Below are 24,303 nucleotides of genomic sequence, written 5' to 3'. Positions count from 1 at the left end.
GAAATTTAAAATTATTTGCGATGTGGACTGACATACATATTTATTCCGGTTTTACCTAATGTAAATTTTGTCAGTCTCTTGTACGATTCCATCTAACTCGTTTTATTGGGTCTAAATGATTATTTTGTGTAACTACCTTCCGAAGAAACCCCTCTTCGAAAACTATCTCCAGTCTGTGACCTGGATCTTAAACAGAACAAGAGTTGATTGGTTTTCGATCATTATTTCAACATCACAGGCAAGCAAAAACAGAAAGAGAAACGAGATAACGACACAAAAGTGACGGTGACTTTGACGTAAAGGACTGTTCAATTGCTTCAATTGCATAAAAGGTGTAACTTTGTATGTTTAGATAATAGGTTCATGTTTTCGTTTACTGCATTTCGAATCTATCCGGTATCAAGTGTAACTGGCTCATGTGAGAACTGCAGAAAATTGACAGTTTAACTGCATTAATTAGGGAATTGGGCCCTGCCCTTGACTAGCAGTAAGCAACATACAAAATTGCAAGAAATTAAACAGTGAAGACAGAGCACAAGGACAAACATGTAGAAAACCAATTGGACAAGGACGTGGCACAGAACATACAGGACACAAAAGAACGAGAGACAGTATTTTGACAGAAAGGCACTAAATTATACAGAAACCGAGGAATAGAAGGCCTAAATTAAAACTAAAAATGTATGTCTAAGTAAGTAGGACAGATCCGGTAGTTGTACTGTACATAGGTGGGCTCGTCAATGGTGTTAAGCAGGCTCTGGGCCTACGGTACACAAACGGATGTGCCGAAACCAGCCTCGTTTATTTGGCAAGTGCATGTGACAGTGGATCCGAATCCGGCGCTCTGGGTGAGGTAAGTAATGAGTTTCGACTGGAATTTTGAGTCCCTCTGAAAAAAAAAACAGTATTCAAGTCTTTGCCGGTTCAACCTATTTTCCTGAAACGTGTGGACACATAAAGTTCAATCCCGGGTTTACCAATTTTCTTTTTTCATTCTATTATAAATTATAATGTTATGTTTTCATATTTATGTTTCATATTATGTTTTCATAACCATGTTAGATAAACAAACTCTGTTAAAAAAAACTCTGCTAAGGACTTACCATCTGTGTGGCGTCCCACACTGAGCCGCCTGACACCGTGGCGAGAGGCACGCAGCTGTCCGATTTAATGGGCTTCACAACCGAGCTGTCCAAGTTGCGTTTTGCAAAGGCAGTCCTGCTGTCGTAACCGTACACCTGTATTTCGAAAATTTACAAATTTTAAATCGGAATTCGATTCGATTAGAAAGACCAATGCGTATCTTTTTTCTACTTACCGATTTTGATCCGGTGGTGATAGGCTGATGCGAAAGATGCAAGAATCCGATGCTTTGTTTTTTCAGCTGCGACTCGACATCACCGTATGACACCTACACAAATAAACTGTCAAATAAACTGCGATCCAAAAGTTTTCAACATACAGAATGAGGACTTACCGCTGTTTGGGAGCTGCAGCCGTCACACGAGAGGAGCACAATGATAGGTTTGGTTCCGGCGATGAATGGAAGTTTGGAAGCGTATGAAATGGCCTCCAATGCATCGGATCCGGTTCCGGCTTCGGAGAGTTGCATACGATTTAAAGTCCTGTGCAGGGATCTCTGCAAGGGTAAGTGGGACGTATTACAAACAACAGTGGTGAATTTTAAAGATAACTGAGATACAAAACAGTACCCATCTACTGGTGACAGTATTGGTATCGAAGGTGTACGTGTGTGGGGCAACGCTGCCGTCGATTCCACCATACCCGACAACGGAGGAGAAAGAGTGGCTGATACCTTCGTTGTTGAGGTGTGAATACAGGCCCTTGATGAATTTTCGCATTTTCCTGGAGGAACGCCTGAATGAGGGAGAAATAAATGTTTCCATTGGTAATGTAACTGGTAATATCGCATTGCTTTTTCGACCAAATTTTCTTGTACTTACTTCATGCAGGCGCTTTCCTGTACGACAAAAATGAGATGAACACCAGAAATTTCGGTGCTCCTGGAGCTGGAGACGCTGAAGTTGTGCCCGTGGACATCTTGGCACCAGGCACAGTTGGCATCATCAGGTATAATGAGCGGAGCTCCGGCGAGTTTACATCTGTACGCATACGCGGCAGAGGCAGAGCAAGATTTTGCCTATTAAAAGATGAGGTTTATGAGTTACGAATCAAGTTTTTTTGTGGCATTTTCATTGAATCAGGGTTTTGTGTGTGCTTACTACGTCGTTGTTCTCGCACAGATCGTCAACACACATCTGCATGAATGATTTGGGGTCGACCAATGGGAAGCATGAACGGAACGGAGAGTTGGTGCTTTCGAAGAGTTCTCGGCATTTGGTCGGAATCGAATTGCTCGCGCACGACCTGTAAGCGTTGCCGTTTGCACAGTTGGTGTCGGAAGCCTACAAAGACCCAAGTATTAAATACCCAAAATAAAGCAAACGACTTCTTTTGCTAATACCCACCTCCCATTCAGAGGCCAAAGTGGCGACGTCTGGGGACTGTGTGAGGACTGGGCTCGTCATATCATCAGAAGGTTCATTGTTGTATATTCCTGCCATGCCGCCAGTCGCACCGAAGTAGTAGGGCGAGACATCGACCGTACAAAGGTTGGTGTTGAAATCGCAGCCAACATCAACATCTCCATTAATGTGACGTAAGTGGAAAACCTTTCCTTCAAGGGTAGCTGCAATCTGCAAGTAAAATAATTGACCATGAGCTTTTTGGTCCTAAACTACAGGTGTGATATTCTGTTTATGAGGGCCTCACCTTTCCATGGACAAGTGGCAGGTCCTTAACGCGCCCGTTGATCTGGACACTTTTGTCGCTCAAGATGACACGGCGATTTTCAACGATCATCTCGATAGACGGGTTGATGTCAGACGAAGAGTCGCCGTAAGACAGAGTAATGGTGAAGTTGTCGTTTCGCATGTCGGTAGCCAGGACGTGGGTGGTTGGGCACATGCTTGTAAAGTCGATGTGACGTTTGTCGAAAGTGCTGAAGTGACGGAAGCCGGACACGAATGCGTGCCCCTACATCGAAAAAAAACGACGTTCTCGTAACTCATATCCATTTGAACACGTAATAAAACAGTTGCAATTAACATGGTTTTTACCTTGAATGGTGGAAGTCGCTCATCATGTGGCATGTAGATAACAGCGCGCACTTGGTAGTATTTGTCGACGTACGAGTAGAGCTGTTTGACGCACTCGTCGACCTTCAGAGCAAGAGCGGTTTGCGCAGCCCAGGTCTTGATTTCGTCAAGGGTGGGAAGTGGCACAAAGTGTTCAAGCTGTGAAAAGCAAATGTTAAACTAATTGTTTTAGAAATAACAATCAATTGAGAAGATATAAAAGAGTGATGAGAGATAACTTAAACAATTAAGCTAATTGGTAAACTTACTTCGAATTCGAGAGGTATGTTGATAATCACTTCAGAATCAGTGACGGCAATAAGTTCTGAAAGTGGCCGCCTTGATGCCCCAAAGAGAACCTCGCCGTTAGTGAGCACAAATGATGAAATCTTCTGAATGGCCTCGTCGATCAGTTCCTTGAAGACTTGGTCTGCGTTGACCTTGGCCAGCAGTTCCTCGACGATTCTCAATTTCAACTTGAGTGCTGTTCCAATGCGACGGAGGAATGTGCCGTAGTGCTGGTCGACAAGGTCGGCAAACGGACCGGCAACAATATTACGAAGGTCGGTGATTGCCTTTTCGGTGGTAAGAATGGCTTGTCGCAGAAGTTCCTGGATCACTGTGTACTGTGAATCGAAGCCTCCTGACGCTCCATTAAATGCGGAGGTCATTCGGTCTATCATGATGCTGCGGATTTCATTGATTTTCGAGATAGCCATATCAATGTAGTGGTTGCTCTTTCTCTGAACAGCCTCACTGCCTCCGACAGCCGTCTTACAGGACAAGAGGAAGTCTTCCAACTGATCGGCGAACCAATTGATCTTGCGAGCAACCTCGTTGTCGCATGTGGAGAAGAGTTGGTGCAGGAAGTCGGTCACCACTGGGAAGGTTTTTGTTTCCACTTGAACCAGTCTTCCGTCGACGAGGTTGACTGAAACCTTTCCGAGTTTTGCTACAGACTCAAAGTCGCGTTTGGCTTCAAGCAAGGCGTAGGCACTTTCGGAGTTGAGGCCGACAATGAGGTGCATGGTGTGGGTCGGTTCGTCGTTGTACTCGAAGCCGATGTACATATTATAGCCGTCGTCGGTTTGTTTCATGCCTTTCAAAAACTGCAAACCGGTGCTGGTTGACTCGGATGCCAAGGTCTGAATCAGATGACCTGCCTGTCGGATAACTTGACTGAGGTCTCCACGAAGGGTAGCCTCGTCAATGTCTGGTGATTTAATTGTCAATTGAATGATGTTGCTGGTCTTTCCATACGACAAAGCACACTTCCAAAGCTTGAGTTCCGTATTATCGTAGTTCTTAAACACCATTTCTGTTTTAAAGTTACTGTCCGAATTCAAACCGCTTAAGATAAGTTCACTGTCAATATTCCCCGCAGGATAGGCGAGGCTAATGGTCGCGGAGCGGTCGAAGTTATTTTCGTTGCTGACAACTTGGATACCGTATTCGATGTCATTGGGTTCACCTTCCCCACTGTATTTAATCGTTGCTGAGTAGTCCAAGATGCGGTCACCGTTTTTCATGCGGAACTTTTTAACCACCTGGAACTCGTTGTCCATGAGTTCGTTATCGTAGTTAAACATGACACGAATGCCCTTTGGTTTCACGTCGAGCTTGAAGTTACCGGTGTTGGATTTAGGCAACGTTAGTCCTAACAATTGGACATCATGTGGATGCTGGATGGTTAGATCACCTAAGAATTGCACAACGCTGCCCTTATTGCTCTTGCAGTTGTAGCTTCCGTCGAAATGGTACTCGAGGCCATCAACGCCCACAGTTATGCTAAAGGCAGGCATCTCTCGGCTCCTTTGCTGTTCGTATTTGTACCAGGTTGTTACGTCAAGATCACGAATGCCAAGATACTCGGCCAAAGGACCTGTTTCCATAGATAGTCTCATCGTGGAGTTTTGCCCGTTTTCTTCCTGGACAGATCCGTGCGTCAGTTTACCGGACATGATTGGCATGTCGTCCACTTGCAAACTGGCCGAGGTGGTGATGCTGTTTCCTGACGTGACATTTGAGCTTTTAAAGAATATGTATCTCGCAGGCATGGTAACGCACGACTGTCTCCACAAGAAATCAAAGCTGTACCCATTCGCGTTTGGTCGGTAGTTTTTCACCAATGTCACCAGTTGCTCACCCTTAGATGTAATGTGCCAGCTGCTCTCGTACAAGCCAGTTGCAGATATGGTCATGTTACCAGTGGTGACGAACGTGTTGGGAATGCTCTCAAAGAAAGGTTGTGTAACATTTACGGTAAGCTCATGGTGGCCAAGAGGCTGTGGCAGATCACCTTGGTAGTGGATTGCAAAGGCAGTTGGTGTCCCGTCTAATTCCGATTTGAAGTCCATGTTGAATATATTTTGTTTCGATTGGTCGACGCTCCATGTGCCTTCCCAGTTGTGAAATCCAAGGCAGTCAGATGGCTGGTCAAGAGTTACCGACACGGAATCTTGCAACCGTTGCCTTCTTCTGCTCACCGTCACGCCGAACGAGTCATCCTCGCCTCCCCATTGCACCTTCATTGACTTGGACGCTTCGCCAGAGGCAACGATGCGGTTGGATCCAGACAAGATAACCGTGCTGGCGGTTTCGGTCCAAGGTTGACTGACGCGCAAATTAAAGGTTTCTGGAGAGTATCTTCCAACCGCAGCAATTTGATTTTCGTTCCATTGCACCTGAAGGTCGTGGTGGTAAGTGTTTTCTGAATGACTGTAGTTTCCTGTCAATGAGAACACACTTTCGCCTGCAAGCGTTCTAATCTCGGTGTTAATTTCCTGGTTCAGCATTTGAGCGGAGAACAAATCAATTTGATCCACGTTCACGTTCGCCCTCCAGTGATCATTGGTAATGTCAATGGTGGCTGTGAAGTCACGCGGGTAAGTGCGCTTGACGTTCTGAAAGAAGTTCCATTCCAAGTTAAAAGCGCCTTCTGGTATGGTGTATCCTAGGTCGCTTTCGATTCTCATTCGGCCGCTTTTAAAAGCCAAATTGTATCCAGTTATAGCGTATGAACCTACGACTTTAGTTCGGCTGGCCAATCCTTCAACCACATTGTTGTTTACCATGTTAAAAGTCATGTTTCCATTTAATTGGTCGCCGTACTTATCCATAAGATTGATGCTCAAGCTGGAACCGTCGCTCACGCTGTACACGGTTGACATGTAAAGGCCCCTCATTCCTTCCGAAGCAACTGGAACACAGCCGAATTCCACGGAATAGGCTAGATCACCGATTGTAATGGATGTCGTAGCGTTAAGCGATGGCATGCCTTCCTGTTTGTGAACTATGAAATTGCTGTTCATTTCAGGACCGACGATGATGTTATGATATTCGCCCTGGATCACTGACTCTTGGTTTGAGTAGAAGATCTTGAATATGTTCTGTCCAGTTCTGTTGAAGCTTACCAACAACTCAACCTGGTCCTCGTTGGAAATGAGGCGGTAAACAGCGTCGTCCTTACCATTGTCGTAGATTTGGCTGTATTGAATATCTCCTGTGTGGTAGTCGTAAGTTAAAGTGTAGTCAGAGACTTGATTGCCGTCTTGCATTATGAGCCCATTTCCTGTAAGCACGTTGCTAGCAACGGCATACCGGTACGTCTCCTGATATTTTCTGTACTTCAAGTATTTTTCAATCGACGGAATGTTGTGTGAATAACCATGTGTTACGGAGCCACGCGCTTCGCCAAACTCTTCGGTTATGTTGTACCAGACAGCATAGGAATTGTACTCGGTTCCGAAGTTTAGATTAAGTGTAGAAAGTGTTTCACTCCTACTATAATTTGTTTCAAGCTTGTTTGCCATGTGTGTGGGTACGTCAACGTATACCAGCATAGGAATGTTGTTGTCAAAGTAGAAGTTCCATTTCAGATGTCCTTGTCTCTTCGCGGCCTTCAGACCGACCATAGCCCACGAACCGTCGCTGGTGAATTTGAGAGACCAGTCGATTTGATCTCTGCCAACTTCCCTTATCAGGTAGGATAGTTCGTTCATGACAGGCACATTCATTGTATTAAGTTCCCTCTGCTTCAGCTTCAAAATGATGCTCGGGTTAAGCTTATTAATGTTTAGAGTAAGGGAAATATCGTCGGCTCTGTCTCCCCTCGTGTCCTCAAACCTGACATTGATCGACGACATGTCTGCGGCCTTGCCCATTGTGAAGATTTGCGTTTGGTCCGAGTTGTAGCCTGGGATGACAACGGCCGTGTGCAGGCGCTGCGTGATAGAATCTTCGAGCATTTCTTGGTTGTATTCAGTTCTAATGTCGTACATTGATCCGTCCATGTTCATTACGAACGCCATGTTACCCATTAGAGTTCCCAGGTCAAACGTCACGGATCCGTCTTGGATCGAGTTAGGAAGTGCAGTTCCAGACAGCTCTGGGATGTTTTGTCGCCCGGAGAAGTGGAAATAACCGCGGACACTCTCGGCCACAGTGACATCAGCGGAGAGATCAAGTCGAAGGTTGACTGTTTCAGGAATGGTTTGTGATCCCACAAGTGACAGGGTATAACCGTTGGCGTTAGATGCAGTTAGTGATCCGGAAACTGATCTTCGGATGTCGACGTATTGGTGATTATATTCGGTATTCAAGGTGAAAGTATTTTCAGTAAGTCTTGGAGTAATGGAAGCGTAGCCTCGGTAGTCGTGCGCCTTTATTATGTCTAAAATAATGGAACCCTCATAGGTTTCGTCACTCTTGCGTCCCTTAAACTCGACTTGCATGTTCCTTGGGAACATCAGTTTCTTGCGCAACATGCGCACGTTGTGTTGTGCGCTTGTAGTGATTCCATACCACCCGTCACTGGAAGTTCCATCGAAGAAGTTTCCATTCATGTTAAAATAGGTATCATCAAACTCGGTCATCACAGTGAAGTTCTTGTACTCGAGGCTGCCTGCAACGTCCAGAGTGACCCGGGCTGGAGTGTATTTGCCCTCGAAGATGGTTTGCGCTGCTTGAATTGTGATATGATTCGGTGAGAAATTCACAGCACCTGACGCAGATTTTTCGGTTCCCGACTTGGTGTAACTTAACAATACCTGGGCGGAACTGGCAGTGAAATCAAGGGAAGCGCGCATGTTGGTTGGGAGATATGCTTCAACCTCAGGGACGGAGTGAGATAAAAGCATTGCGAGGCTTCTTACATCGATATCCCCAGCCACTTGTCTTTCCACGTTGTCTATGGTGAGAGTGATTGATCCTTGGATAGGTTCCATTCCTCCGATAACTCTTAAAGTGACATTCCTGGGGAGGTACAATTCAGGTGTATTGTGGAACCATGTCAATATTCCCTGCGGTCTGTTTATTGATCCACCGATGTTTCTGAAATTGCCGTCAATTGAAAGATAAAGTTCTCCGCTCATTGATTCTGCATCTCCGTTAAAACCAAATGCTATGTCCCGTGGAACAAGGAAACCATCGAGTATTTGGGAATTGTGACGAGTTATGGCACGCATTTGCGATGTGTCTACAGTAGCAGAGAGTTCCTGGTTTACACCGTTGATTGCAACACTCACTCTGCCACTAAGTGGACTCATGGATCCACCAATGTTTACACTCAGGGATTCGGGCAAAGGAATTTCAGGAAAATTGTGGACCAAACTGCCAAGCATGCTTTCTGGATCTATTGTTGCTGTAGCAGTGCGGCTCCGTCCGTTCATGTCAATCTTGATCGATCCTTGGGGTGGATTCATGGAGCCAGAAAGTTTTACAGCCAGGGATGTAGGAAGAGGCAAAAATCCAAAGTCGTGACTCAAAGCAAATTCCAAAGCTCTCATGTCTGCCTCGGTTGTAAATCTCTGTGTGACGTCTTCGTGGCGGATCGATGCGGTGACATTTGGCCTTGGCTCCAGACGGGCACTTGCGGAAACGCCAAGGGACTGTGGCACAAAGGACAACTCGGGGATGTTGTGATCAAGCTGAAACGAGATGCTGCCAGGTGTAATGTCCTGCACAAAAGTTGCGGACCTGATAACACCGTCCAGCAGGGAAGACGTCACGCGGAAGCCGTTGGGGAGCTTTTCGAATCCACCGGAAACACTGTACTGCGTACCATCCACCATCGCGCCTGCAGCTACGTGAATGTCGGGGGTAAACCTGTAACTTCCGCTGAGGGAAATATCCCGGGGAATCGGAATGTTTTTGAATCCGTGAACAAGATGTACCAGTCCCCGCCCTGTTTGCATCTCACCGGAAAGGACAATATCTTGCGTGACCCCGTCGATGCTTACTTCCATTGTGGCTTGTCCGTTGGTCTTTGATCCGGTTACCGAAACGCGCAAGTCATTGGGCTCGAAATCAAAAGTTTGGCGCAAATGAAGAACGGCCGAAGTTTCCTCGTCGCTTTCCAGCATCATTCTGAAGGTCTGGTCTCCATACTGCACGGATGCGGATGTGCTGATGCCGTCGGCCCAGTTTGCGGCAATCGCTGCTGATAATGTGTCTGGGACGTCCATATTCTGGAGATAGGGATTGTTGATGAGGACCTCGAACATGCCAGTCATCTCATTTGTAGTATTGGAGTAGGACGCTTGCGCCGCGTGGGTCATAGTAAGGTCATCAACAGTCACGTTAAATTGACCAAACACTGAGGTGGGTGTCTTTCCAAGCAAAGTTTTAACCATTCCGTGCATTGGGATTAATGCTTGGTATTCGTCGAAGTTGTGGCTGTAACTAACTCTGCCGTAAACCGTGTCAGTTAATGAGTATGCGTAACCGCCAGTTATTCTGTTCAACACCCTGTTTCTTTTGACATCGACTTCCACGAAGAGGCCTTCGCTGTTGCCCGAGTAACTTCCATCAACGCGGAAGTTCTTGGGAATGTAAGCCTCCCACGGATTCTGATTGTGTTTGATCTGTAGGTGAGCCGAGTTTCCTTCAATGTCCATACCAGCGTCCACCGCAAGTTGGAGCGGAGACCCGTTGCTGCGAGAAAGTGATGTGAAGGTTGTCACGCGGGGAATGCTAACGCTTCCGTTCGTGTAGAAGTTATACGTTGTGGGAAACACGGCGTTTTCGACGAGTGCTTGTTCGTTGGACATGGTGACAGATGCTGTCCATTCTTCCAAATTCCAATGTGCTGTGGTTACAGTATGAATTTTCCGATCGTGGTCACAGGAAAGAGTGAGTTCAATGTTGGCCATGTCTTCTTCGGTGGCATAACGCACTTGAAACTCCGACAAAGCGGGTACGATTTCCCTATCAAAGTTCTGACGCAATGAGCAAGTGACGTCGGTGGAAGTTGCCCCCATCTGGTGCTTATTGCACGTCAGCATCGAGTATCCACGGCTTGAGTCCAGATTGGCAGTGAATCCCCGATTGTTGAACTGAGTAGAGCCGACAAGAGATATGCTGATGGGGAAGACTTCGTCTCTGGTTATGTTCTGTGTCATGCTGATGGTAACTCTAGGCGAGTCCCACGAAGCGTGCCACTGGGAATTCAAATCGGCCTGGGCAATAACGTCGGCCCATACATACTTAACCATTGACTGCATGTTTTTAGCTTTAATCAAGCACTGTGACTCGAATCCAATGGTTTTTGGGATCTTGAGCTGCTGCTTCAAGACATCGAAGTTATGATGGAAGTAGAAAATGAGTTTTTTTAGGGTTCTGTCGTAATCAAGCTTGAAGCCAACACTTTTCTTTGCGGTGTCATACACTACCTTGAGATCGGCATCGTAGTTGCCGTGACGTTCGAAGTTAATGGACATGTTGCCAGGAACTCCGTAAGCTAAAATTGCTGTAACGTTGTGTTTGGTTGCAAAGAAAAATCTCTCGAGAACAAGGTTTTGGTTCAATGTCACCGAGGCGGTCTGTTTCACGCCGTCAAGGGTAAGAGACGTTTTTAGTGACTTGTGGAGAACAACGTCATCGGTAGACCAGGAAGCCGAGATATCGTACTGAATATTGTGTGGAAGGCCGGAAAGATCGAAGTCGTGACTGCCTGAGAAGCTCACTTGATAGTTTAAAATCTTAACATTCACCCCGGCGCTGACTTCGTTTTGAAGCTGTATGTCCGTACCTGTTTCAATATCATGGAATGTACTGTTGACTTTGCTTCTAAGTTGAAAAGCGACGGTCTGTTTGTCCAACATGCCGTAGTTAATGGTGGAAACTTTGCGTACGCGTTTAGGAACTTTAAATTTTAAAAGTGGCTCAATGTGGTGATGCACATCAGTTGTTACCGTTATGACATCGTCTTCTGACTCGTAACCTCCCGTTCCGCCCAAACTGTAAACGTCATTATTTATTTGCACACTGGCTTCTCCGGTAATCGAATGCCCAGCATCAGTTTGGTACAAGTTGCCGTTGGCTGTAAATGTTACGTTTCGGTAAACTCCCCATTTGTGAAGTTGTGGAATGTCCTGCGTGTATCCGACGGTAACAGTGTTGTTCTCAGGGTTAAACCCACCAATCAAGGTAACTCGATTCACATGGTTGTTGGTGGTGACGCTCACTGCAACTTCATAACTGGATCCTTGTGGCGTAATTGTAATCTCTGTGATGAGTTTCCGGGGCACGATCTTCGTTGGTTGGTTGTGGGTGAAACGAGCTGCGAAAACCTTAATGTCGTTGCCATTGTCGACGACGTCGTTCATGTCAAGTTGTAGTTTGACCACTCGTTCGGGTTCCTCGTTAATCGTGTACTTAACGCTGCCGAAAGCATTGGTTGTGTAATCGGTCTTTGCAACTATGATTGTGTTAAAGTCGGCAAACAGAGGAAAAATGTTCTGCGCGACTTCACTTTCAATCGCGATCACGGCCTTCTTTTTGTTGATGGGATAAGAAAGGTCGAAACGAAAATGCGTCCTATAGTCATTGTAAGTTCCCGTAGTTTCTACCACGAATGTATCATCGCTCAAGCCGTATGTAAAGGATAACGACCCGCGTTGCGGAATATGCGGGTAGTTTTCATTCAAGTAGATGTTCTGGTCCCAGTTGACACTCACTTGGTTGTGAGACTCGTCGAAGTCCGCATGAACGGTGGCGGTCTTCTCTACGCCATTCCTGGTGTAACTGATGGTGAAGCTGCCGTCGGTGGTTTGCTTCTGAATAGCAAGTTCTGCTTCGCCGCCTATCACTGGGCAATTTGAGTTGTAACTGATCATGGCCACAGTTTGGTTTGACGTAAGTTCGAGCTCGGAGTGGACTTGATCAACGTCAGTCACAATTCTAGCGGAGCCGTCTTCCATGCTTCCAGATTTGGCCACAAGCACTTCCATTAACCCTGGAATGCTATAGGCACTCAACATTGGCAAGGCGTGGTGAGCGCGCAATTGGATTTGGGTTGGGGACCAGTTAAGTTCTTTCATTAGGATTTCAGTCGAGTTGACACGAATGCTGCCGGTAATGAATCCGGTTTCTGCTGCGATCTGCTGGCTGGCGGTGGCTTGAATCTGTGGCACAAACCTATATAGCACGGGAACGTCGTGCCTAACGGAAAAGGTGACACGTTGGTTCTCGGAACTGTAAAGTGCGTTCACTTTAACAAACTGCATTTGGTTTACAGTAGCTGTCAGCCAAGCACCAGTTGATCTGCTTCTAGGTTCCTCGCCCCAACCCACGGTAGATTCAATCGAAGTGGGGACTTCCATAACTGTAAGGAATGAGATGTTCTGGTCCCACGTGAGCAATAATGAGCTTTCGCCTGGCTTGGTAGCTTGCAGTGTTGCGGTTCTTCCATCAACTTCCATTCTCATGTCCACGCCGTTGTCTATAACTTGCATGGAATAACTTGTTACTGTAGGAAAGCTTTCGCTGAAGTGTTGGGTGGCTTGGCCGGTCACGGTCTTACTTTCGTGGGCAACCAGAAAACTTGTTGCAAGCTTTTCAATGTCATCCTGGTGGTAGTTGAAGGTGACAGTGCATTCGTTATTAAGAGTACTCCGCATCGATGCCGTGACTGCCATCTTGTTCGGTGACACTTTGGAAAGTGTTTGCCTCACGGTAAGACCGACTGTACTAAGACCAGAGGCATCGTCAGCAACATTGTAGCTGTGGGATGCCTCAGCACCGAAAAGCTCAGATCCATCCACTACCAGATTACCGTTCGCGTTTTTGGAATCCATGGACAATTCGAGGGAAGTTTGAATTATCACGCTTTTTACTTTAATGTCAGGAACATTGTTAGTGAATCTAAGGCTGCCAGAATAATGTCCATCGATGTCAACTAATGTTCTGTTGGTGGAAAGTTCAACAAATCGCTGGATTTCGACGTCGTCCAAGTATTCAATGCGCAATAATTGAGTTGAATGAGTAGGTTCATCGTCGAAGTCCAGTTTGAGGTGAGCAAACGCGCTTGTTCCGTACACGGCGATGACGTTGGTTTCGAAACTTGTTCCTTCCTGTCCTTCGTGGCGAATCGTAATGTTGACAAGATGGTTATATCGCGACACGACACTGTGCTGAGTGTGGAATCCGGATGGCGTCAAAAAGTTGAAGATGGAAACCTGATGAAGTAAATTCTCACCGTTTGCGCCTCGAACAATCGTTTCAAGCCGCTTGCCTTCTGCCAGGTTGTTAAAGTAGACATTACCAGTGAATGAAAGACCTCCGGATTTCCCAACGCTCAGTTGTGTTGAGAGGTGGTACATTTTCGCCTGGGTCTCGCGCAAGTTTTCAGTGACGTGAATCTGTCCCCACGGAGTCGGGAATTGGGTCTGCATCCTCATGTCCAACAAACCCGAGTTGTGGGCGTTATTCTCCGCGAACATCTTTATTAAATAACTGGCAAAGTTGATTGTGGTGTTGAACGAATGTTGGGTGCCGAAATGCTCTATTCCGGCGCTATAGTCCATATTGTAGGAAGGCATCTTCAAAGCGACGGAACCAGAAAGTGAGTTGCGGTCGACGCTCTCAGTTTTCGCGAATTTCTGGCTCAAGGAAAGGTACCTGTTGTTGTCCTCGTGCCCAGCATGCGCGCCATATCCGACTTTCACGTAAGAGCCGACTTCCCCGGGCCCGTTGGTGTAATTGCACATGATGTTGTGGTTGACAAGTGAAAACTGCGAGCTGTAGAACTTCTGCTCCGCATCCCACTCGATCCTAGTGGCAGTTGAACGGTTGCGACGTTTGTTAAGGAAAACGATCCTGTTAGAAAATAAAGTAGCCTTAAAATCTTTGTTTTTGTGTGTAGGCCTGGATCAATTCATGGAAGGCAAATGAAAAAAAGTACACCCTTGTGTTAACGAGGTCTCAGCATACCTCTCTGGCTCTTGCCCACGAAACTCGTAATCAAGGCTGAACTTGAAAGCATCGGACTTAGGTTTAATTTTCATGTCGAAGCTCACGCCATTGTTAACGATTCCGGGAATTTTCAGCAAACCATTTCCTTTGTAGATCAGTTTGTTGCGATTGGTGTCGCTGTTGTCTTTAAGGGCGACTGCAAAGAAGAACAAACGTGATTCACTTTAGATTGGCTGATATAAAATATTTCACCAGTCGGTATGCATCTCTTTTTTGGCATTTCACTTTTCAGAACGTTGCAACAAGTTACGTACGGTTGACGGCAATAGGTTCGGGTGTCAGGTTGGCGATTGAAACGTTAACGACGGCGTGTCTGGTAGGGTCAAAAGACATGAATGCACGCCCGTTCACTGTTTTGGTTGGTGTTATAACTTCCGTGGTCAACTCCCATCGGGTTTCCCTTGCTTCAATTTGCTTCTCGTAAGTAGCCTATATCGAAAAAAATATTTATAAAAACAAGTAAAAAATTCAGTTGCGAAAAGTTTACTCACAGCAAAACTGGTTTCATCGCCGTTGCGGACGTAACGCAAGGTGGCGGATTTCCGACTCAGACCATTTTCCATGTTTCCTGCGGAAGAAAAATGCACTTAAAATTTTTGGTAACTGAGACATAGAGGTTAACAGACTGATTACTGTATCGGAAACCCCTGATTGTTATCACGGTTTAGCAACCCACCTTGAAGTGTCACACTATTCTCAGGTTGCGCAAATTGCGCATCGAAAGTCATTTCGTCCATGTTGTAGCTGACGTCGAGCGTGGTGCGGCGGTTGGTGGCTGATCCCGGCGTGTCCATAACCATGCTTGCTTCCATCAAAGTTGGAATGTCACTTGTCTGCAAACAGGTCAAGTCATGTTAAAAATATTCCACATATAGATTTACCATAATTTACCTGAGAATATTCCGTTCGGTAATTGGCTTCAAAAAGGTAGTGGTCAAATCCGCTGTCGGTTTTCTCCATGTAGATGTCGATATTCACTGGTCCAGTTGTAGGAAGGACGTAGCTGCCAACCTCTTCCTGATGGGAACACGACGTTGCAATATTGTAAGTGTGGGCCTATTATTAAAACTTAAATACAAAATATCCTTACGGCTGGGTAGCGAGTCATGGAGTTGGACATACAAATGCGTTGTCCAGCGAACTCTTGTTGGCAGTCACTTTCGACTCTCGCCAAGCCGAGAAGTCCGCTTCTTGCATCAACTTTTTCATCATCAACAATCTTCAGCAGTTTGTGTCTGTGAAACAGAAATGGTCATTTAGTCTAATGATTAAGAATAAATAAAAAAATCCATTTAATATGAATTTGCATCTATTCGACAGCATTAAATTGAAGTGCATAGATCCAGCAGAACAAGTATAAGATTGCAGCAAAGCAAACGTACTTGAAGCTGAAAAGGGTATTGCGCTGGTTCGGCGTGTCGACTTTTACCGTGAACGTACGACCGTTCTCTATGGACAGTTTGCCACCAAGTGTCCAGGAAGTTACAGCTGTTGACTCGGTTGCGATACCAGTGCGTGTCACGTGGGCATCTACACTCATCGAACCGGTGACAAGAACAACCCCTCTGTCCAAAACATACAGAAATGTGAGTATTAGATAAACAAAAATAAAAAAATTAACCATGTATAAGCAATAGAGCCAACAATGCTTTTTATAGTGAGATTAAAAGTCACACCATAGCTGCACTGATGAGGCTTATTAGGTCGAAACAGTTGCCCTGTCTGCAGATAACTATAAATATAAACCATTTCCCATTTACCTTGGCTGAATGGAACCAAGTACGTTGAGAGTTGGGTTAGATGTGAAAAGTTCTGTCATGTCAAGGCGGCCGCTAGCGGTGACGTCAATGCTTGCCGTGCCGTTGAATGCCAAAGTGAGTGGAAGACCGGCGATGGTCGGAATCACGAAAGCACTGTTCATCAGCATCATATCGTCGTGGTACTGATATTGGCTTCCCTGTGTAGCAAGATTTTGTTAACTAAGTTAGACGGAGAGAAACAACCAACTGACCTGAGCGAGACGAGTGAGGAAGGGTGCGACGTTGATGGATTCACTTTCTGCTGACAAAGCGGGCATGCCGTCGGTATTCTTGTAGTACATTTCGTTTCCGAAGAGGCGGAGATACCAGCTGGCGCTAGGCTTGTTCTCGGTTGGAACTCTTGACTCATGCTGAAAAAAAAACACCAACACACTGTATGGAGGAAGCAAATGGCAAATATATAAGTGCAATAATTTAGCTCTGGACACAAACATTGGCATTAGATAATGGAAAAGATACCTGTTGCTTAATTTCTCTCAAGCGTGCATCACTTGAAGATCTTGTTGTTCTTGCAACAACTGGTTCTTCCTCAACCTCAGCGTCCTCATCTTCGTCCTCTTCTTCGTCTTCGTCTTCAGGTTGGTCGTTGGTAAAGAGGTCGCTGAATCGATTGTTCTTGAGGTAGCCTTTCGGACCAATGAAGGACTGAATGAGAGTCTCCACACCTTCAACACGGCCTCCAATCTGTAGAAACCAAAAAGTTGAAAGAGCTATTTCGCTTTGCTGACGCCCTAAGTAGAACCAAAAATGTTACTTAACTACATAGTTTTTTCAAGGATATGAGTGATATACTGACTACCAACAATTATTAATACTTTAAACATGCCTCAAACAGATTAACGGCTTGTCCGAACACGTCGAGTGTCAAGTCAACAGATCCACTACGGGGCATGAAAGACTTGGGTGACCAAACCACGCTGCTTTCCACAGTGGCACCGGCGTTCAAAGTGTCTGTAAACATTGGAATGTTGATTATAATAAAGAATAAACTTCAACTTGTTGTATATGTATAAACTGCAAAAAAATTACAAATTGTTAAACGATAAAGATCAGTTTGGAGAAGCTGCCCTTGCTGCGCTTTTGGACTTACCAGAAAAGAGCGTTGCCTCATAGAATCGAGAAAACTTTCTTGGGTCGAGATTATATTTCTTGGCGAATTCAGCCTCAACCAACAGTGGCTTGATGTACCCTTTGAGCGGGTCAGCCGATTCTTGAAGCTGTTGCAGGTGGGTCGAAATGAAACTTGCAACTGTCAGAAGCAATAAAACAAACTATGACGGACGCTACGAGGATATTAAATTAAGAACGGTTTGAAAACTAACCCTGTTGGATTGGTTCGTTGTCCATCATCTGTATGACCTGTTTGATAAGAGTTGGGGTAGGGCATTGCATGAGGGCCATGTAAGCACCAATTCTCAATTCTGCATCTTCGCTGGAGTCAAAGAGAATGCGGGAGACAACCGACCTCTGAAAAATTTGATTTTAGAATTTTAATAAATAAGGCGTTGAAAAGTGAAAAAAACAAAGGTTTTCGCAAAAACGCAAAATGTGCACTAATTTCCTTACGTCGGTGTTGCAAGGCATTCTGCGGAAGGCTTGAATCGCAGCGATTCTGGTTTCCATGTCGTTGTCGCTTTCGCGTGCGCATTCAGCGAGGATGCTCGGGGCGGTGAAACCTCCAGCGTTACCTATGGCGCGAAGAACCAAAAGAATCTAAAGCAAGGAAATTTAAGATGTAAGATGTCTCCAAAAAACAAATAAATTAAACTGGCTTACGTCTTGCTTGGCTTCGGGGTTTGAAGTACGGCAGTTTACGCCCAGTTTTTGTTCAAGTATCTCCAGTGCGATAACCACGTCAGGGTCCGACATGCAGTTCTCCACAGTGGAGGTGAGGCGGTGGATCATGGTACCCATGGTAAGGTACGATTTCTCCGACAAGCGTCCAGAACGAACAACAGCCTTGATTTAGAAAATCGTATTTGTTATTCCTAGGATTTGAAGATTTCTCAAAAATTATCTCCCGGAATTGCATTGTTTGTGTTTAAAAGAATCCCAATGGCACTTTTTGGGCCTAACTTACGGAAAGAGCTCGAAGCATTGGGATCGTAGGTTCGGCGATCAGACTCATGGAAGTGAGCCATCTGGTGGCCGTAGCGTCGGTAAATGCGCCACTTTCGATCTTCTGAGCTGCGTACACCACACATCCTTCACTCCCACACCACTGCAAAGCGTCTTGGAACATTGCCCTGGAAAGACAAAGGGCGCTTGAAGGGGAATCCGATTAGGTTCGAAAGTTCACAGAAGAAGTGTATGGAGTGCACAAATGTATTTATTTATTAGGTCCAAAGTGCACGAAGTCTTACTTTATTTCGTCCTCGAAGCGGGGGCAGGCGCCATCCAGCGAACTGTAAACTTGTCCGAGTGCGGATGCGTCCAGACGGCGAAGCAGGAAAACCATCTTGATGAAGTCCTCGCCAACCTGGAATGGTAAAAGCCCGTTATTTTAATAATCTCTTAATTAACTATAAATAGAATTTTGTTTGTAGAACTGAAGATGCTTTAATAAAAAGCGAAACATGTTTTCTAAAACCAGAAGCGTGGACACAAAGTTGTTCTAGTAACATTTAAAATTGAATTGATGGTTAACTTGTGTCACGTGAAAGAAGTGCTGCTGGTTAGGTAGATTTCATGAAGTAAAAACATTTTATAACTATAAATAGATAAGAAGATTTTGCTTCACCTTGCTGTAATGTTCGGTTTCCATGATTGCGCACAAATTCTGAACGACGCTCTGAACTTCGCTGATGTCGCTTGACGAAAATCTATCCTCCTCTTTCTCGAAAACAATCGACGTCCGCTGAGAATCGCCATCAAGCACTGCATATAATTTTTTCACGTTAGTCCAATGAAAGCAAAATCAAACCACAATATAAAAACACGTACGGGTGTCTACATTTCTGGAGCGGTACATGGAGACTTCGGAAGACGACTGAGTAATTTTGGTTTTCACGCCACTATCCTCTTTGCTGAAGGGCACGAAAACGTGTTCCTCCTGGCAGTTTGTGCGCTTAACTCTACCCTCGTAGATAGTTTGTTCGCATACCTGGCTGCTCTTGATGAAGCTCTGCTGTTCCTGTCAGCACAATGCACAGTTTTAAAGCGAAGTTGTTGAAAACCTGTTTTTTTTTAATTAGACAAATATATTTACCGAATCGCTGTAGTATTTGTTGAAGTGTGAAAGAAGCAGTTGTTGGTTTCTTCCTTGGCATTTTCTGTAGTCCTTGGTGGCGTGGCTAGTGGTAACACCCTCAGTTTCGGTGACGTCATACTCCCACTCGCATTCCCCGGTGACGTCAGTCTGCACGAACGTCAAGTTTGTCACAACCATTAAATCAGCACAAACATGCCTATTTCTTACCATCGACACTGTTACGGGCTCCGATCCGGCTTGTACGTCTCCTGGGAACAGCATGGTGGACAACATAGCGCGCTTCAAATTCACAACCCACGTGGGGTCGTCGTTCGATGCGCAAACGTCTGGGATACGTCCATCCTGCCAACTGAAGTGCAACGGGTTTCGGGTCATGTGATCAATCCAGTCCGTGGTGTCCATGGTTCTCGTCGGGTCGCTTATAGAAGCGTCCGCCACCTACGATTTAATTTTACCGTGATTTGTATCGCAATGTGTGCAAAAACCTTTGGATAAGTTAATTTTGAGCTTTTTGAAAAATATTGTTATTTTTCCGACAGTATTTTGCCCAAAACTCTAAGAATAAAACCTTTAATCGCCAAGCACTATTTAACTTTGAAAATAAGCACAAGATAATGGAAAATTTGTTGGATTTTTTATTTGTGCACTTTTGCCAAATCGGCAAGTTGTAATTTTTTTTAAGAAAACCTCTGTTTACCTTGAGCACCATCTCACAGGGGGATAGTACCGATACTTGTGTGTCCGCACGTATGAGAACCTGAGTACTGTACGGACCGTCGACCTGGTCAACGAAAGAGGCAACGTTTGCCTCATACTGGAAGGTGTATGTATAACCTTCCCTGTATGTGTTCGATTCTGCATGAAACAACAGGGTGCATGAAACAATAATAGTTTATATAATGTTACTGTGGCATGTAAGTTCGTATTGGGACAGAAAAAGCTGTTGGAATAATATTTTATTTTTATATATTACATAAATATGCTGCTTAAACGTACCTGTGCATGTAGTTGCACATTGCACTGGTGTATCCAAAGACCCTGAAATGGAAACAACAGAGGTTTAGCTTGAAAACCCTCTACAATTTTGCAAGTACATGAGATGCTTTTAATTGGCTACAATGGGGAGTAAAACCAGTGACGAGAACAGCCTTTTCCTTCGGAACGAGCTGACGAATAACATCTCAGCCAACCCTTTTTTCCTTTTTGTCTCAACGCGGTCAAAGTCCAGCCAGAGCGAGTGCTTTATTTTGTCAGATTTCGCTCCGGTTTGAATTGCGACGTTTTAAACGAAGAAATACGAAGAGAGACCTGGTTTCGCAGAAAGTAACTGGAGCGCGCAACGATCGTGTCTGCACCTTAAAAAAAAAAAACAAACGAACTGTCCCGGCGTCCAGCCCAGTCCAAAGTTCAGACCGTATTGCTTAAAGAGCTGCTGGCAAGCGGTTATTACCTAATTTGTGGACATGTACAATTGAGCTCGGTGGTACGAATAACTTGTTTTCGAAAAACAAATATATGTAGGACACAGTTAACACACACGAAAACCTTGATTGATGTTAACGTAAACATCTATGGAAAATATCAGGTAAACATAAAATGCCACCCACGCCCTGCGTTATGTGGACAAACACACACTCGGGGTGTTCATCGATTTTTTAACAAAACCCGACTGCAAAACGCCGTTGGATTGGTCGAAATTAAGACAAAAAGAAGCTCGGCGCGTCACGCATCGCTGCAGTCAGCTGAAACCTCGACAACAAAGAAATCACGTGGGACCAGCGCGCTGGAGCAAGACAAGTAAAACTTGGCCGCGCGGCATTTAAGTGTTGCTCTCCAGCGATAACAACTTCGAGTAAACAAGACGTCTCCCTATCTGTGTTGTTGCGCAAGACGACTTGTGTTGACCAGAGCCACTTGTCCTTGTTTTAACTACTTCAATGCAGCAAAGTGGGTTAATCGCGCCCTCATTTGACCCCCTTTTTAGCGAGAATGTCGGCGGCGGTGGGTGCTTTGTCGATCAAAACAGTGGGAATTTTATTGGGTCCTCGGAATTTGCAAATTGGCCTTTGCTGCAACGGTTTGACGTGCGACACTTGAAGCCGGAAACAATATCGCCCTTGCCAACGACTGAAGTACAAAAAAAATTTCCGTTCGCCTTCGGGAGCTAGCGCCCGCCTTATTATTTGAGGACTGTACATATTTAAATATTCTTTGAAATATGAATCTGACGTTCTTTTAGTGAAAAACAACAAATATACACCTTTTGTTTAAATATTCTTTATCGCACATCACTGTCTGCATGTTGGTTTTAACGTGACGTTGATTAAAACAATATGTAGCCATACTGCAAAAACGTAGTTAATACTGCAACACGCTTCTTATGTATCAGCAAAAACGTAGTTAATACTGCAACAAGCTACTTATGTATCATGTAGCGTCAAATTTTAAATACACAGTCAGAATAACTTACTGGAGTCGGTCTGGGACACAATTGTCAGAAGTAAGAGACTCAAGATAAAGGCTTGGAACTCCATCCTCTTCTGACTTCTTACTAACTTTCTTCTTACTAACGGATCGAATACAGGAGGCTGGCAGCGCGGTGTTTTATACGGGGGCCGCGATCGAGCTGGGGAAAGAAGGTTTGCTCGAGGTTAAAGATCGAATTGTGCAATGGCGTCGCTTCATCGCAGTGGCGCAACAAACCCAGCCAGTGTATGTTTGGTTATTGGCTGACGATGCAGAGATTGACCTAACTTCAAATAACTTAAGCTGCTTATGGACCGACGAGGCGGTATTGAGCCAAAAGTTACACGAAACAACTCGAACAGGGCGACGCGGAATCATGTTCATATGGTTGTCATGTTACAGGTTGTATAGGAATCCTGATCATATTCCTCGGTTATCCCGAAATTTCACAAAAACCATTATAAAACCATTATCTCGGTGCGAAACGAGTGGACAGATAAATGTGGCGGACTGTAGTTCACGAAATATAAAGTTTAATTAGCGTATATGAGAAACGGTATTTTCAGACAACTTTAGAATATCACAACAGCTAATACGCATGTTAAATCACAAAACAATTATTCCCTTATATGTCTTTGTAGATTTTGTGTTTCAGAAATACGTTTCAAATTGAATTGTTTTTTGTTTGAAGAATTGCCATGCAGGCAAAATTGTACTTCGATTAAAAAAAACGATTAATATTTCCATTTTGCAATCGTGATAACGAATTGCGTTTCCTGCAACCAAGAATTTGCAACCGGTGGATATGACGTTGACTTGGGGACGCGATGCTGACCTAATTTCCTTTGCTGCAGATAGGATTGACAAGGGTGTCGGAACAGCTACCCGAAGTCTAAAGTTCGCTACGCGCTGAAGTGCGAACAAAGTTCCTTTTTGGTGAGTTCTCTATTTTCACTCTCTTTATTCTTACCGAGTCACAAAGCTTTCCACTGCCCTGTTGCAAAGCGGCAACCAAGATATTCCTGGTAACGCATTATCTTCGGTATGACCCCAAAAGTTGGTTTATTTGCTGTTTTTTAGTAGATGGATAGATAAAAGCATTGTTTTACAACTATAACCATACATTGGTTGCAAACATTTTATTTCACGGGAAAGAAAACGGAATAACTTACATTTAAAGTAAATGTATAGCTGGATAAGTCACTTTTTCTTTAAAAGTCTGAGCGAGATTTGGTCAAGGTACACTGGTGCGCCAGCGCACAACTAGTACAAAAAAGACTGCCAAAATGCCTTTCACATATATGAGCTTTGAAAACAACGCGAAAAACTCCAAGAAACCAAAAGAAAACCAACAATACCATGCTTCCGCAGACTGCTTTTCGCTTTTTGTGTATTGAAATTGTAGTAATATGTTTTTGCTTGAGCACATTCGTAGTTTATCAAGTTTCGTTTCAAAAAAATTCAAAATTATTGACTAGTTTCCCAAAACAACGGTTGTTAAAATACAGGGAATCGAAAGGTTTAGCCGAGCCAGAATTTAAGGTGAATCACTTGCCTTAGCTGAGCCCAACAACACATGCAGGCAAACATGTTTTCACCTTTCCGCTCCAATAAACACGGCACGTGACCGAATGTGCTGTCCGTGGGCTTCGGTGTTTTTTTTCCGAAACGCAGGCGAATCGTCGCTGGTTTATAGTCTGTTACAGCCATGATGTCATTCCCACGCAGTCATGCAAGTTCGTTCGTTAACCTGTAGTCGTTTTTTAGACATCTACCGATGCCAAGGACACCTAAATGTGTTGCTAACTATACATTGATGCAAGATGCATCACATTTTTGTGTATTGTTGAAAGGTTTTTTTAATTAGTTAAATCGTGGGGGTTGCGTCGTAAATCTTTACAACAAGATGGAGGCAGCGGCCAAAGTTCACATTGCGAAACACTTTCGAAACTGTGTGGTTCCGCTGGTTAAATCAACTCGTATTTGTCACTCTTATAGCAACCACAATTCTCCTCATTGCAACCATTTGTCTTTCGCAACATGGTTGTTTTGATCAGAACAGATTCCGGCATGTTGCAAAATAGCCCCCCAGCGTTAGGCCGACGCACAAAAATTCATCATCAACAATCTCAGTGGTCTGGTAACTTATTAACGCACCTCGGAGCTGTACGTCCGTTGGGAACGCTGTACTTCGCTCTGAAGTTGTCATCACCGAAGCTGTGCGCGCAGCAAAACCAGCGCTCGAATGTGTTTACCTCGGCGGCCGCGCAGCCTCGGCAGCGGGGTCAAAAAGCAACTTTGCAGGGAGGAAGTTCGCTTTGGAGAAACTGCTACTTGAAATCACGTGTGCTCTGTGGCTTAACCAAGCAAGTACAGTTTGAGAAACATTCGCACG

General features: G+C 44.8%; 1 protein-coding gene across 1 annotated transcript; it reads right to left on the bottom strand.

Annotated features, from left to right (window-relative positions):
- Nucleotides 1–203: 203 nt before the first annotated feature.
- Nucleotides 204–22,020, bottom strand: LOC145907566 (uncharacterized). Its single transcript, XM_082994919.1, has 35 exons — nt 21,913–22,020; nt 20,439–20,480; nt 20,140–20,297; nt 19,650–19,880; nt 19,440–19,589; nt 19,175–19,364; nt 18,972–19,108; nt 18,595–18,710; nt 18,312–18,477; nt 18,008–18,190; nt 17,798–17,944; nt 17,554–17,698; nt 17,322–17,480; nt 17,058–17,182; nt 16,691–16,915; nt 16,423–16,581; nt 16,172–16,368; nt 15,794–15,976; nt 15,502–15,646; nt 15,303–15,428; nt 15,088–15,244; nt 14,903–14,979; nt 14,666–14,840; nt 14,370–14,547; nt 3,428–14,255; nt 3,141–3,317; nt 2,794–3,057; nt 2,490–2,717; nt 2,244–2,426; nt 1,965–2,161; nt 1,713–1,878; nt 1,478–1,639; nt 1,319–1,411; nt 1,104–1,238; nt 204–889 (listed from the first exon to the last, which is right to left on the bottom strand). The coding sequence occupies exons 1-35, from the start codon at nt 21,974–21,976 to the stop codon at nt 764–766; spliced, it is 16,194 nt and encodes a 5,397-aa protein (XP_082851045.1). The 5' UTR covers nt 21,977–22,020; the 3' UTR covers nt 204–763.
- Nucleotides 22,021–24,303: the final 2,283 nt, after the last annotated feature.

Source organism: Ascidia mentula, chromosome 1, assembly GCF_947561715.1.
Source record: "Ascidia mentula chromosome 1, kaAscMent1.1, whole genome shotgun sequence".
NCBI lineage: Eukaryota > Metazoa > Chordata > Ascidiacea > Phlebobranchia > Ascidiidae > Ascidia > Ascidia mentula.
The sequence above is the reverse complement of the archived record's forward strand: the minus strand, read 5'-3'. Positions and strand labels throughout refer to the sequence as shown.

What these genes read in the sequence shown, in the direction of transcription:
- LOC145907566 (XM_082994919.1), bottom strand. Translation starts at nt 21,976, where the DNA reads ATGGAGTTCCAAGCCTTTATCTTGAGTCTCTTACTTCTGACAATTGTG. An exon ending in AAGCCGTTAATCTGTTTGAG is followed by an intron (nt 16,916 to 17,057) that starts GCATGTTTAAAG and finishes TGGTTTCTACAG; the next exon opens with ATTGGAGGCCGTGTTGAAGG. An exon ending in CGTGGGCAAGAGCCAGAGAG is followed by an intron (nt 14,256 to 14,369) that starts GTATGCTGAGAC and finishes ATTTTCTAACAG; the next exon opens with GATCGTTTTCCTTAACAAAC.